The 21,805-nt window shown below is 38.8% G+C and overlaps 1 protein-coding gene across 3 annotated transcripts in view; it reads right to left on the reverse strand.

The window, feature by feature from the left end:
- Nucleotides 1–21,805, reverse strand: part of skic3 (SKI3 subunit of superkiller complex) — a 148,027-nt gene that overhangs the window by 31,366 nt on the left and 94,856 nt on the right. For all 3 annotated transcript variants that reach the window (XM_069891764.1, XM_069891773.1, XM_069891783.1), the window contains 11 exons: nt 15,898–15,976; nt 14,710–14,771; nt 14,484–14,540; nt 14,235–14,303; nt 13,786–13,860; nt 12,753–12,894; nt 11,564–11,657; nt 8,408–8,485; nt 5,046–5,170; nt 1,544–1,667; nt 826–1,047 (listed from right to left, as the gene is read on the reverse strand). In XM_069891764.1, the coding sequence (XP_069747865.1) occupies nt 826–1,047; nt 1,544–1,667; nt 5,046–5,170; nt 8,408–8,485; nt 11,564–11,657; nt 12,753–12,894; nt 13,786–13,860; nt 14,235–14,303; nt 14,484–14,540; nt 14,710–14,771; nt 15,898–15,976 (1,127 nt within the window). The remainder of the gene's footprint in view (nt 1–825; nt 1,048–1,543; nt 1,668–5,045; nt 5,171–8,407; nt 8,486–11,563; nt 11,658–12,752; nt 12,895–13,785; nt 13,861–14,234; nt 14,304–14,483; nt 14,541–14,709; nt 14,772–15,897; nt 15,977–21,805) is intronic.

A 21,805-nucleotide genomic window follows, 5' to 3' on the forward strand; every position in this document is an offset into this window, starting at 1 on the left:
TACCCTCTCCACCTCTGATTTGCGGATGAAACAATAGTTGTTGGCCCTCATCAGTGACAATGAGTCACATTACAGAGAGGAGGTTGAAAGGCTCGTAAAATGGTGCAAGAACACAATCAGAGTTTCAATGTGAACAAGACAATGGAGATGGGGGTTGACTTCAGGAGGATGAAGGTCTACTATTCCCCACTACACAACAATGGTTCCATGGTGGAGAGCACAAAGATCCTTGGCGTGCATATAAAGGACGACCTATCTTGGACTCATGAGTCAGAAGTCACAAGCAGCACCTACACTTTCTAAGTAGGCTGAGAATGGCAAGGCTACTGGCCCCCAACTTGACCAACGAACCACAATTGAGTGTCCTGTCTGGCTGCATCATATGGTAGCTGCCAAGTATCAAACTGGAAGTCCATACAGAGGATTATTAAAACAGCTGAGCTGATCACTGGGGTCTTCCATTCCTCTACTGACAATACTTACTTGGTGCATTTCCTAACTTAGGGAGCAAGGACCCTTTCCATTCAGCGCACAGTATCTTTAACCCACTATCATCAATGAGGAGAAACAGGAGTATCAAAATCAGGACTGCCAGGCTGGATAACTGCTTTTTCCCACAGGCTGTGAGATTGATGAACAGTATCCTGTAACCATGCTATCATCCCAAATATTTACATGCATTTATTTTGATTATTTCTGTGATCACAATGTATTGTGTTTTGTGCATGCACCATGGTCTGGAGAGATACTGTTTCATCAGGTTGTAAATGTACAATCAGATGTTAATGAACTATATGAAAATATCAGTTTTAAAGTTTCTCTTACCTATGAACAGCTTTTGCTGCCTGCCTCTGTACTGCCAAATTGTTTCCTTGCAAAGAAAACATTCCTGAAGTAAGAAGGCAGGTTTCATAAGTTGAACTGATCTTATCCCAATGTTTAAGCAGTTCATTAAGTGCTGCTGTAGTTAGAGTGATATCCTTCTTCAAGAGTCCCAGAGCGCACAACGTCTGTAGACTTTCTATACTGGTCTCCTTAAGCATTGAGCTGTTTTTTTTTTGAAAAAAAGCACAATTAACTTTGTAATTTACACCATAGCACTTATGACTGATGTGCTTTCAAGAGCTTTCCAGTAAAATACTAAGAAAAAAGATTTTTATTTGGTGTCTTATCAAATGAAGTATTGCTTGCAAATCTTAGTCATTTCCTGACAGGTTCACAAATAGCAATTACGATGATACAGGAAGTTAATCAGATTTGTTAAAAAAAAAGTTTAAAAGTATTGTTGCACAAGGATGGTTCTAAACAAGTAAAAATTTCATAAACTTGCTCATCACATCAAATAATAGAACGGTGGGAATAGTGGTTTAACAAATTCCAAAACCAATAGATTAAATCAAAACCGCAATCCTGGCACAAACAATTGTGAAATATAAATTTAGGTACAATTCAAGGTGTTCCAAATATCAACATCCATAAACTAAAAAAGAATAGAAGTACAGAAACATTCTGAAATTAAAGTGGCAACGTTTGAGGCACTTACCACTTGAAAAGTAAAGTCTTAGCATTGTCCATTCTGTTGCCTTTGAACTCAATCATGGCAAGTGCAATCAGTATTTGAGCCTTCTCTTTCTCTGTGTGAGCAACACCCAAAGCCTTTTCATAAGCTGACAAAAGATTAGAGCCAAAACACTTAGTAATTGACATAACTTACAAAATGAGTCCCAATTCAGGAATTTTTTTTACATTAATGGGATAGATCCTCCAATTGGCAACAATGGCCCTTTTTTCCTGAGTTTATATACAAAATAAATCTTCAACATACCAATAACCACAACTTCAATTTACCGAGAATTCAACAATTTTCTTTTCTCTGAAATCAAAACATTTTCTCAGTCACAGAGGCATTAAAAATTAAACGTTTAAATCAAACAAGGGCATCTTACATCAAAATGTAAAGCTGCCATCCCATAGATACCATCTGAACATCTGTTTATCATATTGCAGTGCTACCCAATAACTGCAAAATGACTTGTAGAAGGCTACCGATTTTCAGTTAAAACGAGAGAAGAGGAAGTGGAGGGCTGGAATGCAGATATCCTTGGAAGATAATAAAGATCTAGATCAAATCTGGCTGCATACTGCAGTGGCACATTGACAATGTCAATGAGCAAAGGTTTTGAACAAAGTAGACTTGTGCTTCATGGAACCATTTCCACCTCTGTCATAACATTTCCGCCATCATATTATAATGCTATCACAGCACGAAAACAACCATTTACACCATAATGCAGCCTCAATAGCAGTCATATTAGTATTTTTAACATCAGACTACTCCTGCATGATGGTATTCCGAGCTTCTCATTGGATCACTAATATAAGGCGGCTGTAATCTGTAATCCATTATGGATGGGTTCACAAAGTATGCCTTCAATTCTACAATAATGTGACTTGCTCTAAGCTGTGGCAAGTTGTTGCCAGACTCCAACTGGCATCTTTATCTATGTACACTTCAGCTGCACCTGATGCTCCATTCCCAAATCTCCGATTTTATACATTTCTTTTTAAATCAAGGCTTTCAGTTTAACATTTCAAAACCTGTGCATAATTATTCTTTTATGTCTTACAGGTCAGAGTCACTTTTCAAAATTGTTAGCACTTACAAAACAGAAAAACCGCAGATGCTGGGATCTTGAGCAAACAATGAGCTTCTGGAGGAGCTCAGCGGGCCAGGCAGCATACATGGATATAAATGATCAGTCATCGTTCAGATTTGGACCCTTTACTGAGACTCAAATAAAGGGTCTTGTTAAAGGGTCCTAACCAGAAATATTGACTGACCATTTCTCCCCATGGATTCTGCTTGACCCACTGAAGTCCTCCAGCAGCTAACCATTTGCTAGCACTTGCAATTGTCAAAATGCAGACTCTCCAAGAAGATCTTTAAGAAGTATAGGCTATCTTTAAACAGAGAGTCACCCATGTCATTGATTCACAACTGATCATCCAGCAATGAGCAACATGGTTAGTCCCCAATGAAATCACTAAAATGAGAAGGCAACGCTAGTCTGGAACTTGTGTGGAATGCAATCAGCAAGCACGAGTTTACTGCACATCACAGCAGTATCTATAGTTCAGCACTGTACACTGTGGCAGAGTATTTTGAGGTGGTTCGGGAGGAATTGCTAGAGCAGCTTGCACACATACATTTCAAAACACAGAAGTTTTGTAGGACTTTTGCAGAATGCTTTTTGCAAATGAGCAACAAAGTTGCAGAATACAGCTTGCCTGGGAGAGCATGTGATTTTTGCAGGTAGATTCAGAACAGTTTTGCTCCGAAACAGAGAGGAGAGACACAGAAATCAGTTCCAGAAAGACAAAGCTGGCAAACCTTTGGAAGGCTGTCTGGTCAAAGGAGAAGGCTGGCTGTCTGACGTGACCCGAAAGAAAGAAGATCATCTGGAGAACCCTAAAGGGGGCAAGTTTTGTCAGCAAGACTGATTGGAAAGGAATCAGGTATGGATGTTCTAGAACAAATGGAATCTCTCTCTGAAAACCAGCAAGAACCCTCCTGAGTGGTAACCAATTGACTGTTAAGCACCAAAGACTGGTGAACTTTGTTAATGCTCACTTCTGTGCACACTAGTGAGATTGGACTGTGAACCAAAGAACTTTTCTAATCTTAAATATACATTACACAGACCTGCACTTAGTATTAGAATTACACACACCTGCGCTTAGTATTAGAGGAGGGATTAAGTAGTTAGGTAGGTTAATTAAGTAGGTTAAATAATAAGTTAAAGTTGAATTTTGTTTTCTTGTTCAAATATAAATAAAAATTACTTTTGTTTAAATAACCCTGTGTTGTAGGCATTATATATATATATATATATATGTATATATAGGGCAACTGAATGGGCATTCAGAGCCAGCTCTTCAGCGCTTGACGTCCTGCTTTGCGGAAACTGCCAAAATGTTTGGCCTGGAAGTCAGCCTGAAGAAAACTGAGGTCCTCCATCAGCCAGCTCCCCACCATGACTACCAGCCCCCCCACATCTCCATCGGGCACACAAAACTCAAAACGGTCAACCAGTTTACCTATCTCCGCTGCACCATTTCATCAGATGCAAGGATCGACAATGAGATAGACAACAGACTCGCCAAGGCAAATAGCGCCTTTGGAAGACTACACAAAAGAGTCTGGAAAAACAACCAACTGAAAAACCTCACAAAGATAAGCGTATACAGAGCCGTTGTCATACCCACACTCCTGTTCGGCTCCGAATCATGGGTCCTCTACCGGCACCACCTACGGCTCCTAGAACGCTTCCACCAGCATTGTCTCCGCTCCATCCTCAACATCCATTGGAGCGCTTACACCCCTAACGTCGAAGTACTCGAGATGGCAGAGGTCGACAGCATCGAGTCCACGCTGCTGAAGATCCAGCTGCGCTGGATGGGTCACGTCTCCAGAATGGAGGACCATCGCCTTCCCAAGATCGTGTTATATGGCGAGCTCTCCACTGGCCACCGTGACAGAGGTGCACCAAAGAAAAGGTACAAGGACTGCCTAAAGAAATCTCTTGGTGCCTGCCACATTGACCACCGCCAGTGGGCTGATAACGCCTCAAACCGTGCATCTTGGCGCCTCACAGTTTGGCGGGCAGCAACCTCCTTTGAAGAAGACCGCAGAGCCCACCTCACTGACAAAAGGCAAAGGAGGAAAAACCCAACACCCAACCCCAACCAACCAATTTTCCCCTGCAACCGCTGCAATCGTGTCTGCCTGTCCCGCATCGGACTTGTCAGCCACAAACGAGCCTGCAGCTGATGTGGACTTTTTACCCCCTCCATAAATCTTCGTCCGCGAAGCCAAGCCAAAGAAAAAAAAAAAAAATGTATATATATATATATATATATATAGCTGCTGGTTTCTGGGGTTTTCTGGGCTCTGTAACAATGTTTTAGTTTCTAATAATCCCAATTAAAATGACATGAATTTGTCAAGAAGATGTACACTCAGTTTATGTTAATTCCATATTTACCTTTGGCACTTTCCTGAAATTGGCCTTTCTTGAAGTAAGCCAAGGCAAGTCCAGTAATGTCATCAAACTTTGTGAGTGAATTCAACATATATGCCTGGATAGACTCCTGATAGTGACCTGCAGCACTGAGAAATGAAAAGGTGACTTTGATGAAGCAGCAAAACAATCTTAAGACCAAATTTTTCCAAAACACAAGATCAATTTATTTAACAGTAATCAATACTTTTCAGGAATAATCTCATTCAGAAGATACAAATCTTATCTATGGTTAATTGGGTAAAAATATCATACATAGCCTTCACCAAATTTCATGTTAAAAGCCCTAAAGCAGCAGTTCCCAAACAGTGGACCACGCTTACTTCTACGTGGGCCACGGAGACTTCCCAACCCACTGAGGTCAGGGTGAATCTGAGGTCATGTCTCGGTTCACCCAAGTGATCTTGGGTGGGGTTGTGAGCAATCTGCCGCTGAGGTCAGCGAAGTCATCTGGCAATATCTTAGTATAAACATCTTGGCGCTCAGCACAAAGTAACAGTTCCTATCAGAACTCCACACAAGACAGATTCAGAGAGAGAGCGCACAAGAGGGAGGGAGGGTGCGTGTGAGGGAGAGAGAGAAGGCGAGTACGAGGGTGGGCAAGAGAGAGAAAGTCTGATATTACAACAAAAAACAAAAATTGCACAGAAACTACCAAAAGATTTTGATCATAAAGTTGTAAGTTTTCACTAGTTTATTATACAAAACCAGCAGGAACACCAGTTTGCATTGGCAAATATTGGAAACATGGGCTAAAACCCCCATGAATTTCAACATGATAAGCAATAGAACAGTGGAATGGAAAGGTGTTAAAACTGTGCAAACCGGAAGTACAGGTCATGAAAGGAGCAGGTTTACCATGGTGTTATCATGCACGGCAGATGGGACAAAGTTAAGGCCCATAGTAAACTTCAAACGCAAAATTAAACTGAAAATGAAAAAGAATGGATGGGTGAAAATGGTGTAAAACTACGGATAGACAACGTGTAGAACAGGTGGCCAGTGGGTTTACGCAAAGAACAGAGTTTGCTGGTCTGGGATATGTGTCGTAACCATTTAACTCAGAAGACTAAAAGTAGATTAGCACTACATAATACTTACATGGCGGTTATCCTGGTGGTTTGATGTCTATATTGCAAACTATTGATGTGTGCTTGAACAACCCATTCAAAGATCATGTGTGTGAGGAATGGAATGCATGTATGTTGTGCAGAAAAGTCTTTTACAAAAGGTGGGGTAATGCATGCTACATCATTTGATATGCTGTGTAACTTCATGCTCAAGGCAGGGGACAAAGTTAAAGTAGAGACTGTGATAAAATCCTTTAAAAAGCGCGGTATCTCTTGTGCAATTGATGTCACGGAAGATGATTTATTGTGGGATACTGACGATGAAGCTGAAACCACATCATCAGATACAGACGATGACCCATATGATGACTGTTTAAACAGTTAGATTTGGATGTGCTCGCTGCCATCTTTGCTTCAGATGTTGATAATGAGAGTGATTTTGAAGGGTTCTAAATGTGTTGTTTTCAGATGATGAAAGTGATTTTGAAAGGTGCTAATTGTGTTGTAGCTTTCAGTAAAAATCTTAAAGAAAATCTGTCGCAATTGGGTTTTTATTTGTTTTTCCAAGGATCAAACTATACACCAAATTGGTTTTTCATGGGTTGACTTATAAGCTGGATTGGCTCGAATTTTGAGCTGAATTTAAGGTATCAAATGTATATCCAGCATACAAGTCGACCCCCATTTTTGAGAGATTTTCTTGGGTTTCACAACTCAACTTATACGCCGAAATCTATGGTAACATTTATTCGACATTTGGAAATACTCATTTTTGAGACAAATATCAATAATAAAAGCCTGATAAACATACCTGTTATGTCAATAAACATTGATACTATATATTTATAGTTTAAACACAGATGAACCACAAAAAAACCAAAAAAGTGACAATTAAATTAAAATGGACGCACCAAGAAAATAGCACAATTATGCTTTGGCAATACTGTCTAAAATACAAAACAAATATATAACAGAGTATAATGGCATGTGATTCTTGTTTTTTCTAAAAAATATTTTATTGTAGTATGTGTTTTGTGAGATAATAGGTAGATTGTCAGGCTTTATAATTTTTATTTTAGGGCCTAAAAGCATTGATTTAATCTAACATATATTGAAAACCAGAAGCCCAAGTGGGATAGAGATTTCACTAAATTTTTCTGTTTCAACTTGAAAACTCCAACTAATTTCCTTCCTGTTTCATCTCATTCTAAGTAAAACTGCTTATGGCAGAAAGGAAAGGTACTTTAATACAGTTTCATGAAATCCATCAACCTTCTGCACTGCAGAGGAAACAAATATTCACATGACAAATTGATAATTGTTCATAAAGTTCATTTAGTTCCCATATGTTAGTATTCGTAGGGTTGTTTACCCCAGAGCCGTTTATTTAAAATTCCAGATTTTGAAAGTGCTACGTATCAGGACAGTAGTACAAAGTATATTGTAACCATATTTCTACCACCCCTATCCCTCAAGTTTGTTTTGGATATGTTCACAGTTGAAGAAAATGGGTAACAGCTTTGGAATTTTCATTTAGACAAGAGTCATAGAATCATCTAGTTCAGAATCAGACTAATGGGCACCCAAGATTATTAATCACTTTTCTCACCACTGGGTTCATAGCCTTTTCTATGACCTTGGTTATTCAGATGCTCATCTAGTTACTTAAGAGACTTGGCTTCAACCACCATCTCAGCAGACTATTCCAGGAAAACTCTGGCTAGAGGTGGTCATCTTCAGATCCCCTCTAAATATATTCCTCCTTACCACAAATCTATGTACTCAAGTTTTATCTTCCTCTAAAATGGGAAATGTTCCCTGCAGTCTACCCTATCTCAAGACCAAAATCCCGACTCCAAATCCTCCCCTAGGGCTACCGCACACTGGGGAGTCTGGTGTGCGGTAGTAAACCGAGGAGAGGGTTTGGAATCGGCTTCCGGAGCTCCGGTGTGCTGAAGAGGAAGGGAAGGAACACCACCGAACCCAAGGTCCCACTCCTCCCAGGAGGCCACTCTCCTTGATGAATGCTAGGACGTGAGTATCCAACCACTTGCGGCTGGGAGACGTGCGTGCATGCGTGAGAGACATTGCTGTCATGCATAAAATAAACATAATGAAGAAAAACATACATATTATTTGAAATTTATGATATTAATTATTTGAAATTCATATAATTAGCATTATAAAGTTTAAAAGATGCAGGATGCCTACCTTGATATATTACATTTAAAACATCAATAACTACAAGCAACTCACCATAAGGCTCGGGCCCAATTTCTTTGAGCAAATGGAAGTTTCTCATTGTCTTTGGCACTTTGTAATAGCACCACTGCTCTAAAAATCAAAACATCAAATATTTGGCTTAAAAGAAACAAGTTTTCAAAATACAAAAATGAGATAGAACTTACAACTAGTAGACCGATTTAATTCCACAAAAACATTCCAGAAATTGTAGCTGCTTCAGAGGGGATCAATAGTAAATGTTGCCAATTGCACTGTCAGCATAATTTGCAGAATCTGGAACAGTGTTTTATTTTGCACTAGTTGATCACTTTGTACCTTGCATATGCTGGTACATCACTTGTGTGTTACTCAGATCCTCATAAGTGGTTGTCAAACAGAGCAGCTTACTATATGACCACTCTCCCAATCCAATCATACCACAGTGAGTGAGAGGTCTACCAAATGTTGATAGATCAGAGCTACTTATCTCTCTGGAACATACCAAACCATGGAATCAAAAATCAGAAAGAAGAAATCAGTTCAATTCAGGCTATGTTGTGAAAACTTTGGAATGGAGACAACTTAACAAAAGTTCTTATGGGTAAGAATTATCAATGTTTCAGGTTGAAATCTCATATCTGGACTGAGAGTGGAGAGGAAAAAAAAGCCAGCATCATGAGAAGGGGAGGAGGGAGTGATCCAGGGCCAGTAGGTAATAGATTGATTGACAAGACATGAAGGATGATGGGTGGATTGAGACAAGTGGGGAGAGAAGGGTGGATTTGGTAGACAGATGAAGATGAGAAAAAGGGGCTTAACTGTGATAAGCAGGAACACAATGGCAACCAATGCTGGAATCTGACAGGATGGTGATATTGTGAATTGTTAAGGGAGAGGTGAAGAGCAGATGAAAACAAATGGAGGTGGACCCATGAATGAAACATGTGGATAGTTGGTAGATGGAAATTGGTGGAGAGAGTGATGGATATTGCTCATGACTGCAGTTGAGACCTCTAGTTCTTTAAGGCCAAATAACAAATTTATCTGCTCTGCAACTAATATTGTAAAAAAACTTAAGATACCAGCAGAGTGTGATGGATTATCTTATATTTTATATTGTATATAGATATATTTTAAAGGAGATAAATTGAGAGGAGTTTTAGTGTAGGTGAAAAACAAACATAAACACTTCATAACACAGATCTCATTTAAAATGCCAGAACTCTGCTCAAGCCAGACAGTCCAGGCTCCTAGTGCCTTTGAAAAGACAATAGAAACTGCTTTGCTGAAGGACTTCACAAGTAGATGTTAATGGGACATGACATGGAGTAATGGATTATTGTTTGAAAGCAACAGATGAAGACTCAAAAGTTTGGGTTTGGTGTGGCAATTAGTCTGAATACAGTTTGCTGTTCTAAGAAGTCGTGTGGATTTACAAGCAGAGAGACAAGAGACCAAATAGGCTTTCTCTAAGAGAGAGGGTTGGGGGGGGGGGGGGGGGAGAGGGAGAGGTAAGTGTGTGTCTGTGTATGACCTGAAAGAAAGAGGTTATCATCTGGAAAACCTTGATGGGCCAAGTTTCTTCAGCAAGACACTGAAGTAGCTGATCGGAAGGAATCAGTAGTTTGTGTGTGTCCAACAAGCAACAAATCTCTCTCTGAAAACCAACAACAACCTTCCTGAGTGGTAACCATTTACCTTTCAAAGCCTGGTGAAATTCATAAGTGTTAAATTCTGTGCACAGTATAAGACTTACCTGATACCGGTGAACTCGGAGAAGTGAGAAGTGAGATTGGACTATGAATCAAAGAACTTTTCTGAACTTACAAACACATTACATACACGTGTACTTAGAATTAGAAGGGGGTTAAGTTAGGTTAAGTAAATAGTAAAAGTTAAAGTTTGATCCTGTTTTCATGTTTAAAGATAATTAAAAGCAACTTTCGTTTAAGTAACCATTTGTCTCAGTACGTTTTTATTGTTGCTGGGTTTTGGGGTCCTCTGGGCCTGTCACATTAGAACTATATTTTAATAAAACTAATATGAAATTCTTGAATATTTTTGATAGTAAAAGTGAAGATTTTTGAAATGCTTTATGGTTCCCTACTTTTCTCATAGAAGAGAAAATGCTTTATGGAAAAGAACTTAAATATTCGAGGCTGGTGCTGAAACTCAATGAAAAGACATTCGTCAGCATATCACTTTAATTGCTATACAAAATTCATGGATCAATGTGATCTTTGGACAATTCATTGTGCACAAAAACTGGAATTAAATATAGTATTAGTGTGGATGGAGAATTGGTAGTTAGTCCTGACATGGTATCAGTAAGCTCAGTTTCCATTATGAACCTGTAACTCCATATCTCACAGCATTTGCGAAGTTCAGATATTCTCAGCTGGTTCCTTATTTTCACATGGAATTCATGCATGCGTGGCACTCTTTTTAACAATCAAAATAATGCTATTTTCCTTACTCTCCTTGCATTAATTTGTCTTACTCTTATGAATACAACTTTACAACAGCAAATACCTCTCAGATTCAATAGTTCCCATAAGTGGACCTCGTGCCATATCTTCTGGAACAATTTCACCCTACTGATATGCTATATTTAAAATGGGACTATCACACGCACATTGTTCAAATAAATGCAAATTTGTAACCTGAACCAGGTATTAATTTCTTTTGTAGACCACCCATCCTTCTTTCTAATCTTTCTTGATACTGAGAAAACAGCTGAAAGGCAAGACGTAATTCAATCTGATAAGCAGCTTTTTTTCATTGCAAGTGAACATTCAAAGCAATGACTAGACTTCGAACTCGATCAGCATAACTTTATTTTCATATTAAAAATAGCTGATAGCTGCCTGCATGTTGTATTTCTCGACCTGCTGCCATTTCTTACACTTATTTGCTTAAGGAATTGATTCATGCTCATGTCTCGGTCATTAACTTTAATCATGCCTTGTCCTCAAGTGAAACAGGGGACATTTGCACCAACCCTGCCTAATCCTCAAATCTAGATTTCCCTGGCCTAATACGATGCAATTTTTTTTTTGATTCCCAAGAAATACCCTCATTCTCTACGTTCTTGGAGAAAAGAACCTTGAAGCAATTCATTTACAAGTAAGAAACTGGTTCAGGGTCACATGCGTTACAATTTCTTTTTGTTTACAACATAACCTTTACCTTTGATATGCCTCTGCTGCTTGTTTCTTCAGGTCTAGGTACTCATTTAAATAACCCAACATTGTGAAAGCAATTGGATCTGTTTGAATTCTCTCTGTTGAAAAAAATAAACCTATTTCAAACAAACCTGCCATGCCAACCGTTCAACATTACATTTTCCATTCTCAAAATTGCATTATGATGGATAGCCCTGTTTTATCCATCCACAAAGTTAAGATTATGATAGACAGCCCTTCTTTTACCAGAAATATTTCTGTGGCATAGATGTTTGATTCTAAAACTCATATGATGCCATCACTCCCTGAATGATAACATCTCATTTTTCTTAGTCACTGCACAGTGAAGGAGGTTTTCAAACTTTGCTCTTTCTCTAAATTTATTGCCCTCCTATAACTTCTCCCTTCATGGAATTCAGACATGTTATTCATACAAACATCTGATCCTCTGTCATCCTTGTACTCACCTTCATCTAGAAAAGATGAAGTCCAACTATTTTATCCCTCACCACCTATGCCCATGTGTCCTCTTCAATGGCATCATTTTTAACAATTGCTCTTTAAAAACATTCTGTTACACCCAACTTACAACTGCATTTTCATGCCATGACCTGGATGTTTCATTGCCTATTTAAATAATTCAATTGACTTGTCTTCCCAGCCCCAATAGTGAAATCTTTTCTCCTCCATTTCTGTTGACTGCCCATGGCCTAAATGCAATCTGGCAAGCCCAAAGAACGAAGACCTTACTGAAAATAATGCCCAACTGATTTTAAGATCCACCAACTTCCCTTCAACACTTGGAACTTTTCTTCCTAACCCTTCCAATTTTTTCCCCCCATTTTGAGACCTGAATTATCTGCTTGGCATGGCACCAATCACCAATTCTAATTGTGCCTCCATGGAATGCCTGGGGAAGATTTTCAATAATGAAAATATTGATACCTAGGAAATACGAATGAGTCTGCAATCACAACATTATTTAATATTTATTTTAAGGATGTATGACAGTTTTACAATTAGCACTATATTTTGATTACAAGGCACTGTCAAATATTTCAGCAGGTTGTATATAATATTGTATTAATAAATAGTTATAGTTGGTAACATGTTATGCTGGAAAATATTTTCAAATAAACTGCAGATATTTATTCATGTTTAAATGCTCAACTTGTCAATGCATTTTATTTTACCTGTGTACTTGCTCATGACAACTTGTGCAGCAGATATTGCATTCATCTGTACAATGTTGTATTTGTACAGTTCTGAATTTCTGTTCGATTTATCCTGCAGTGTTGTGCACACCCAGTGCACATAACCTTTAGCTCCTTCTGTCTGTATAAAAGAATATTTTTATAAATAATTCTCACATTGTAAAATTAAAATAAATTCTAGCAAAACGTAAATAACCCTTCTGATTCTGTCCTCAATCAAATTCATAAGTAATTTTGAAGCTAGTTTCATTTTGACTCAATTTTAATATCAAAATATCAATGAGCAAGCATTTCCTAGGGAGCAGCAAATATCAATGTATGGTATATTAACTGAATTTAACGCAGCTTCAAAAGGGATTAACAAAGTAGCTGAAATTGCAAGCCATTCGCTGCAGCCCAAGTCAACAGGACAACCTTAACCAATGAGATTTAAGATCTGGCGAATAAATAGGAAATTCTAAAGTATGATAAACACAATCACGTAAACAGAGAAATAATGACTGAACTGCAAAAGGGGGGAAAAATGTTAGGCTTAAACTCCAATAAACTCAAATACAAAGGAATAAGACACCAGATTTCTAATAATCTATTTTCTGTGTCAAAGGCCAGCACAATGGAAAGCAACATTCATCTCATCACTTGAACAGCATTAATGCAATCAATCACTAGAGTGAAGCATTTGTTCACATTCACTGTGCAAAAACAGCAGCTTCACAACAATTAAACAAGGCAAAATTCTGCCTTTGAAGCCAATGGCAGAACTGCACAAACCAGGCATCAACTTTAGGGTACTTAACTTTACCTACACTTCGTTCTTGCACTTGAAGGTAGCATGCCAGTTTCACAGGAATATTATTTTGACACAAATTTACTTCAGGCATAAAGCACAAAGTATTCCATGTCTCAGAAAGGGATTCCTTGTAAGTTTACTATGGTAATTAATTTGATTTCATATTTCCACAAGTTCGACTTAATAATTAGTCTTGTAGTTTTGAGATAATGGAACACTTACATTGACACCAAGTTCAGTTGTATGTCGAAATAAGTCCATTGTCTCATAACTGCCAACAGCTTCTGCCACAAGTGCCTGCAAAAATAATGTGACTGAAAATTACAATTGCCATAAAAATGCTGTAAATGGAACAAATTCTCTGTCAATATATGTGAAAAATATTAGTAGCATTATGGATGACACTATTTTTAATGCTAAAGTGCTGCATCACCTCTTTCCCTCATAATTTCTGAATGTCACAACACTTAATAAATAAGGAAATAGATATTATTTCCTCGGATAATGTTTTTCAATAAAATGAATGAAGCAATACCACTATATAATACAGCTGAATCTTTAATAGGATAAAATTTAAATCTGTAGAAGCCACACCAATATTAAGAAAGCAGTAGGAAAAATAGGCCTAACTTATTTAAATGAATGAGATTTTGCAAAGAGTGAATATCTACCTGTCCAATCCAGCACATAACGTACGAGGGTTCCAACGACTGGGCTACCTTAAAGGCTTCATGGGCAAGCTAGTTTGGAAATGCATGAAAATTATATAATATTAGTACTAACATCAAAAATAGCATTATTATTAAAACACTTTGATAGATAAATTGTTTGTAGCATTTTAAATCATTTTCTTATCTCACCGTACAGAATAGGGTAAATAGCAGACCTTAAATTAAATCCAATGATCTTGACTTTTTTACCTCAATATTTTCATTCTTCAAGTAAGTTGCTCCCAGGTTGGTCCAAGCCACTACATTCTAGTGCAAGAAATCATCATACTTAAAAGTCAATAGGTAAAAATAACTTTTTAAACAAGATTCACAATTCAAAACAATGGAAAATCATTTCAACATAGGTAAAAATGCATTAATGACAACCAGTAAGTTGCATTTATTGTTAAACATGAAAAGTTGTGAATTTACTTACATTTTGTTCAACCTGAATAGATTTAATAAATGCATGCTGTGCAAGAGCATAATTTTCAATACCTGCATCACACAAATGTAGAAAATAAAAAGACACACTTAGTTTTGTGAATATTAATATGGATATCTACACTGATAGGCTGGCTGGATAAACAGACAAGCAGTAACTGAAATTTAATGTAGAGATATGTGAAATGATGCACTTCGGCCAAAAGAATAGAGAGACAATACAGGCTATAAATCAAACTTAGAAAGAGTGCGTATGAACAATGAGACAAAGTTGCACCAATCCTATATCAGTGGTAGTGGATGCAGAGAGAGGGCCAGAACCCAGGTTCAATCTTGACTTCAGCTACTTTGTGCAGTACACAAAAGTGTTGGAGAAATCCAGCAGGTCATGCAGTATCCATAGAAAACAAAAGGCAGTCGACATTTCAGGCCAGATCCCTTCTTCAGGAGTACAAAAAATCAGGCAGACTCCTCAATACGAAGGCAGAGGTGGGGGCAGGGGTGGAAAGTGGAGGAGCACAAGCAAGCAGTTGGGTGGATATGGGTGAGAGGAGAAAGGACCTGGGAGGTGATAGGGAGAGAAGGTGGCAGGCTAAGAATGATAACTCCCTGAAAGAGAAAGAGAAGGGAGACAGATGAGGGAAGGTTTGGAAGGGGAAGGAGTTAATGGAAATTAGAGGTTAATATTAATGACATCTGGTTAGAAACTTTGCATCAGAATACAAGGTGTTGTTCCTCCAATTTATGAGTCGCCTCAACTTGGCGGTACGAGGAAATGGACACACAATGTGGCCATTCAGCAAATTTGTATGGGGGTTGCATAACCTTGTGCCAACAAAAGGTTCTTTTTGATGCTGCAGTTTCCTCCAAATCTGAAAGATGTGCAGGTTGGCATGTTAATTTTCTAGTGAAATTTGCACTTAGCGGGTTGGCAAGCGAAAGAATTTGGAGGAGTTGATGATTATCTGGGGAAAATTTAAAAGTGTGATTAATGAGAAATTAGCGTAAAAAGATCAACATGGACAGTGGGCTGAAGAGTGTTTCAGTGCTGCATTTTTTTCTATGCCTCAAGGTTCTCTGAATATCCAGCCCATCTTAATATGAGATTATAAAACAAAAACTATTTCAGATATAGACTTGATCAATTTATACCTCAAAATATAGCTCAATCTGGCAATACCTTTGTAACAGGCAACGACTCCAAGCGCATTCCAGTATTGATGATTTTTGCTGTTTAATGTCACAGATTTTTTGAGGCACTGTTGAATAGACATATTTTTAAAAAAACTTTATCCTGGAAATATTTTTAAATGAAAACAAATGTTAGGTAACATCAAGGAGAACATTTTTCTTTAATTTCATTTAATATGCTTCAAAGTCTCATGAGGTCAAAAGGGAAACAAAAATTAGAAGTGATTAGAAGTTTTTAAAAAAGACATGCTTAATTATCTATTTATTAATTTAGATTCAGTGATAAGAATATAAAATTTCTTGAATAAGCAATCATGTCCAAACCAAATGAAGAAAATTAGCCTACTACTGGCCTGGGGCTTTTTATAAGAATACACATCAAATTCTTCTTTCCAATTTGAATCCTGTCCAGTTTTGTCAACAGAGACGGATTAGATGAATGAAATGTTGAATTAATACAGATGTTTGAGCAGACAATTCTGTCCTTGAGTTTGATGTTTTGGAAGGGATAGAGAGGGATGTGAAAGACAAAGAAGAATTGCATTATTAAATCTAGAAAAGTGTCTGACCTGCACTTGGAGAGGAAGGCTCAACCATCGATGCTGTACAAGATCAAAGATAACAATGGTAGATGCACTTGATAGGGTTATATTACAGGCTTCCCAATAGCTGCCCAGAGACAGGGGAAAAGATGCATAGCCAGATGATGGAAAGGTGGAAAACTAACAGGCCTGTCATGGTGTGAGTCTTTAATTGCTAAACTATTGACCGGGATGTCTTTAGTGGCAGAAGCTCAGATGGGGCAGAATTTGTTAGGGGCATCGAGAAGGTTACTTTAAGCAACATAAGATTGGCCAGGTGATGAGAGTTTTAGTCAGAGAGCATTTTGTGAAGTTATCATAAATGCTAAAGTTTCACGATTGTTACACTTAAGGGTCAGCCTAGATCCTGTGGAAAAATACTAAATTGGGCAAAGCACATTATCGGGAGCAGAACCTGTGGGGGATCAGCTGTCATCAGGCAAGTCTACAAATGATATGTGGGTGTCGGTTAAAGACAAGCTAATTAGAACCCAGGACTGGCACATTCCAGTGTAAGGAAATCAGGGATGGCAAAGCAAGGGAAATGTAGAAGACTAGAAAAGCAATGCACCATGACAAAAGAAAAAGGAAACATGAGAAGGTTTACGATGCTAAAGCCCTGGAGGAATACAAGGATTGCAGGAAAGAGCTCAATAAGGGCATTAGGAAGACCAGAGAGGCCATGAAATGTCCTTGGTGAGTAGGATTGGAGAATCACAAGGCATTTTCTATTCTTATTAAACAATATGATGACTGGGGAAAGGCTAGGACCATGCAAGGACAAAGAAAGTAATTTATGCTTGGAGGCAGAGGAAGTGAGTGAGGTACTGAGGAATTGCATCAATTCACCAAGGGGAGGTACAAGGAGGACACTGATGAGGAGCACAATATGGAGAATGCTAGCTTGTTGGGATATTTTGAGACCAAGAAAGATGTAGTACTCTTTGTTTGGAAAAAGGGTGGGGTCCAATGGGATCTCTACAGATATTGAAAGAAGCGAGGAGATTGCTGGGGCCTTGACAAAGATTTCTATATCCTCAATATTAACAGGCGAGGTTGCAGGAAACAGTAGAATAGTCAATGTTCAAAAACAAAATAGTGATAATCCAGGAAATTACACACTGCTGAGTGTAATGGAAACCATTGTATATTCATTTACACATTAGAGATAGGATTTACACATATTTGTTAATCATGATCAGATTAGGGACAGCCAGCATGGCTTTGCATGGGACAATTCACATCTTACAAATTTGCTAAGAGTTTTGAGGTTGTGACAAAGGTCATTAACAAAGGGAGGGCAGTGGATGTTGTTTACATGCACTTTCGCAAGACATTTGACAAGTTTGTACAACACTATTACAGCACCAGCAAACCTGGATTCAAATTCGGTGCAGTCTGAAAGGAGTTTGTTCATTCTCCTCATGCCTGCGTAGGTTTCTGGTGTCCTCCCACCCTTCAAAATGTACACATCTTGTAGGTTAATTGGGATATTTGGGAAGCATGGGCTCATGGGCTGGAAGAGCCTGTTTCCGTGCATGTCTAAATTATTACGTTCCTTTATGATAGGTAGATTCAGAAGGAGCAGATGTATGGGATCAGTGGTGAATTGAAAATTTAGATATGGAATTGCTTGGCCCATAGAAGACAAAGGCCAGAGGTAAAAGGCTGTTTTCTAGACTGGAGCCCCATGACCAGTGGTGTTCCACAAGGATGGGTATAGGATCCTCTGTTGTATATAAAACAATGACAAAAATAGGTGAGTAAATTTTCAGAGGACAACAAGATTGATGGAGCTGTGGACAGTGGAGAGGATCATCAAAAAATACAACAGGATATAGATTAGTTGCAGATATGGGAAGAGAAATAGCAGATGGATTTTAATCCAGGCAAATGTGAGGTGTTGCACTGTGGGAGCTTATATGCAAGGGGAACGCTGACTATAAATGGCAGAAGTCTTAAAAGGATTGACATGCAGAGGAATCTGGGGTTTCATGTTCATAGTTCCTTTGGCTATGTAAATAAATTGGGTAGTAAAGAAAGCATGTGGTATGGATGTCATGATTGGGCAGAGCATTGAGAATAAAAGTAAGGAAGGCATGTTATAGCTACAGGTGCTCCTCTACTTAACAATGGATCGAATCTATACTTTCAATTTTGAATTCTGATCTGCTCCCACACTTGCCATATGTGGTACACTATTCTCTCGTGATGCTAGATGATGCCAGCACCTGCCAGCACTGTGCGAGAGTATCATACAGCAAAATCTTTTGTGATGCTGACTCAACCATGCTCGCATTCTCTGTAGTGATGGTTTTGTCAGTGTGGAATAAAGGTATTCAAAATTTAATTTATAAAAAAACGGTAGGTGCAGTATGCTTTTTCAACTTACGATGCCAGAATGTAACCCCATCGTAAGTTGAGGAGCACCTGCATATCATGCTTTGGTCAGGCTGCACTTGGATTATTGTGTGCATTTCTGGTTGCCGCATTGCATGAAAGTTGTGGAGACTTTGGAAAGGGTACAGAGGAGAATTACCAGGATGTTACCTGGATTAGAGGGCACGAGTTACATGGAGAGCTTGGACCAACTTGGGTTATTTTCTCTAGGGCACCAAAAGCTGAGGGGTAACTTGATTAAGTTAATAAAATTATGAGTAAGGTTGGTAATAATAAATATTCACAGTTAGCCAGGAGTGCAGATCACTCTTTTGGTGGTCTCGTAGTAGTATCATGGTTTGAGTGATTCAGGAAAGATCAGGAGTATGATGGTGGTTGGAAAAACTGTTCTTGAACCTAGAGTGCTGACTTCAGGCTTCTGTGCCTTCTGCCTAAAGGTAACAGTGAGAAGTGAGGATGACTAAGTGATAGGGATCTTTTATGATGTTGGCTACCTTCTTGAGGCAGTGTCTCATGTCAGTATCGATAACGAATGAGAGGCCAATGTCCATGATGGGCATTTTCTGCAGCCTTCTGTATTCCTGGGCAGAAGAATGGCTTAATTCTTATTCCAAGTGCTCTCGAGTTTCCAAACCAATCCATAATGCAATCAGTATGCTTTCAATTGTATTCTTGTCAAAGTTTGATAGACTATTTGAAAACATGCTCTCTCTCAGCATCAATAAGACGAAGGCAATTATCAACCAGAAGAGGGGCAGAGTTCATTGCCCTATCCACATTAATAATGTTGAAGTCATTTAGACCCAGAAGAACAGGAAGGGATAAATCTTCCCTTCACAGAAGGATAGGAAAAGCATTGAATTCACTGTGCCAGATCCAGGGGATCCAGGTTAACAGATCCAGGGGAGGATGGGTTTCCACTTGAGTTTTACAAGGAATTTAAGGATTTATTGATGCTTCTCTATATAGAGGTGGTAGATCAGACAATGGAGATCCCTACCCCCCCAGAATCTTATTCGACAGCAATCATTACGACGATCCTTAAAAAAGACAAAGATTAGCTAATTCCATCTGTTAAACTCAAATGACAAGATACAAGCAAATAGATTGGTAAAACATTTGCCAAAACTAATAAATAAAGATCAAGTGGGGCTTTTGCAAAAAAGATAAGCAGTGAATAATATTGGCAGATTGTTGAGTATAATGCATCTGGCACAAACCAGAAATGAGAGGGGTTTAGCTGTGGCCCTGGATACAGAAAAGATATAGCGAGGGCCAACTTTTATAAATTGGATAAGGGCACTCAAGACAAAAGTTGTGACTAAAGGACAAATTTCTCCAGCTTTCCCACTGATAAGATCAATCAGACAAGGGTTCCCGCTTTCTCCAGCTCTGTTCGTACTACCCATGGAGCCACTGGTTGAAGCCATCCACCAGGATCCAGACATTAAGGGTTTTAGAATAGGCCAGGAAGAACATAAAAATCAATTTATTTGCCGATGACATTGTGATGATGTAATGGGGAGGGGGCATATTATACTGACTGCTTGCTATTGGCTATGGCTGTAGAGAAACTCCACCCTACTGGTATAACAGATGGAGAGCCTTTTCCCACTGGCCAGTTTAGAGGTGGCTTTTCATCTGTTAATAAAAGCCCAATATTGGAATGATACTTGACTGGTCCTCGTCTATGGCATATCAGACATACTGATATATCTGATAGACCCAACAAAGTTGTCCAAGCTGCACTCTACTCTGAAAGACCATGGGAAGATCTCCTAGATACAAGGTCAATTGGGACAAGACCGAAATCTTGCCACTTACTAAGGGGGATTATAGACAATATGAAGAAAATAGTCATTTAAAGTGGCCACAAAATAGGATCAAATACCTAGGAGTCAGAATAGATAATAATTTGAATAATTTAGACAAATTAAATTATACCTCCTGGCTTGGGTGAAATGAGGAGGACTTAAATAAGTGGATGTCCCTGGCCATAACGTTAGTGGGCAAGGTCAACTGTGTTAAAATAAATGTATTGCTATTACTTCAGTACCTCTTTCAGACACTGCCCATGGCGTTGCCCCAGGGATTCTTCCAAAATTTGCTTTTATGAATAAGGACATTTCTATGGAATGGAAAGGTAGCCAGGGTCTCTATGGAAAAATTGACCTGTGAATTACAGTCTGGGCGAACACGAATGCCAGACTTCAAAATATATTATTGGGCAGCCCAGTCGAGATACATCGCCTCATTCTTCAAGGGGGGAGGTGTACCATCCTGGGCACAAATTGACCTGCAAGTGGTAGGTGAGAAGGTTGGAGAGGACTTTATTTATAAATGAGATGACGAAATGTTATCTGGGAAAACAGGCAGCTCCATCGTAAAACAAATAATCTCTATTTGGAATAAAATTAACCAATATGTAGGAATCAAAGTGGGGCTGTCCCTAAAATCAGCCCTGACTCCAAATAGATAAATACCATTGACGATGGATCACAAGATCCTGGACACCTGGCGTTGGGATGGCATCAGGCGAGTAGAGGACTGTTACGTGCAGGCATAGCTAATGTCATTTGAACAACTTAGGAACAAGAATGACTTATCAAATAAGACATTCCACTGTTACCTTTAGATAAGATCTTTTCTACAGGACAACTTTGGTCCTACCAGTGTGCAGTGACACAGAGTCCTTGATTCCAAGGGGGGACACATTGAAGTTCATCTCAGCAATCTATTGCTTGCTCCTGACGGAAGGGCCTAAATCAGGCCTTCACAAATCAAGGCAGAGGTGGGAGTTTGACTTAGGAATAACTTCTGTCGGACCAGCATGACTGCAATTATTATGTGCAATACAGGCTGGTACAATAGAATTTCCAACACCAGCTGAACCTGACTCCGCAAAAATTGAACAGA

The sequence above is a fragment of the Narcine bancroftii genome, chromosome 1, assembly GCF_036971445.1.
Source record: "Narcine bancroftii isolate sNarBan1 chromosome 1, sNarBan1.hap1, whole genome shotgun sequence".
Classification (NCBI taxonomy): domain Eukaryota; kingdom Metazoa; phylum Chordata; class Chondrichthyes; order Torpediniformes; family Narcinidae; genus Narcine; species Narcine bancroftii.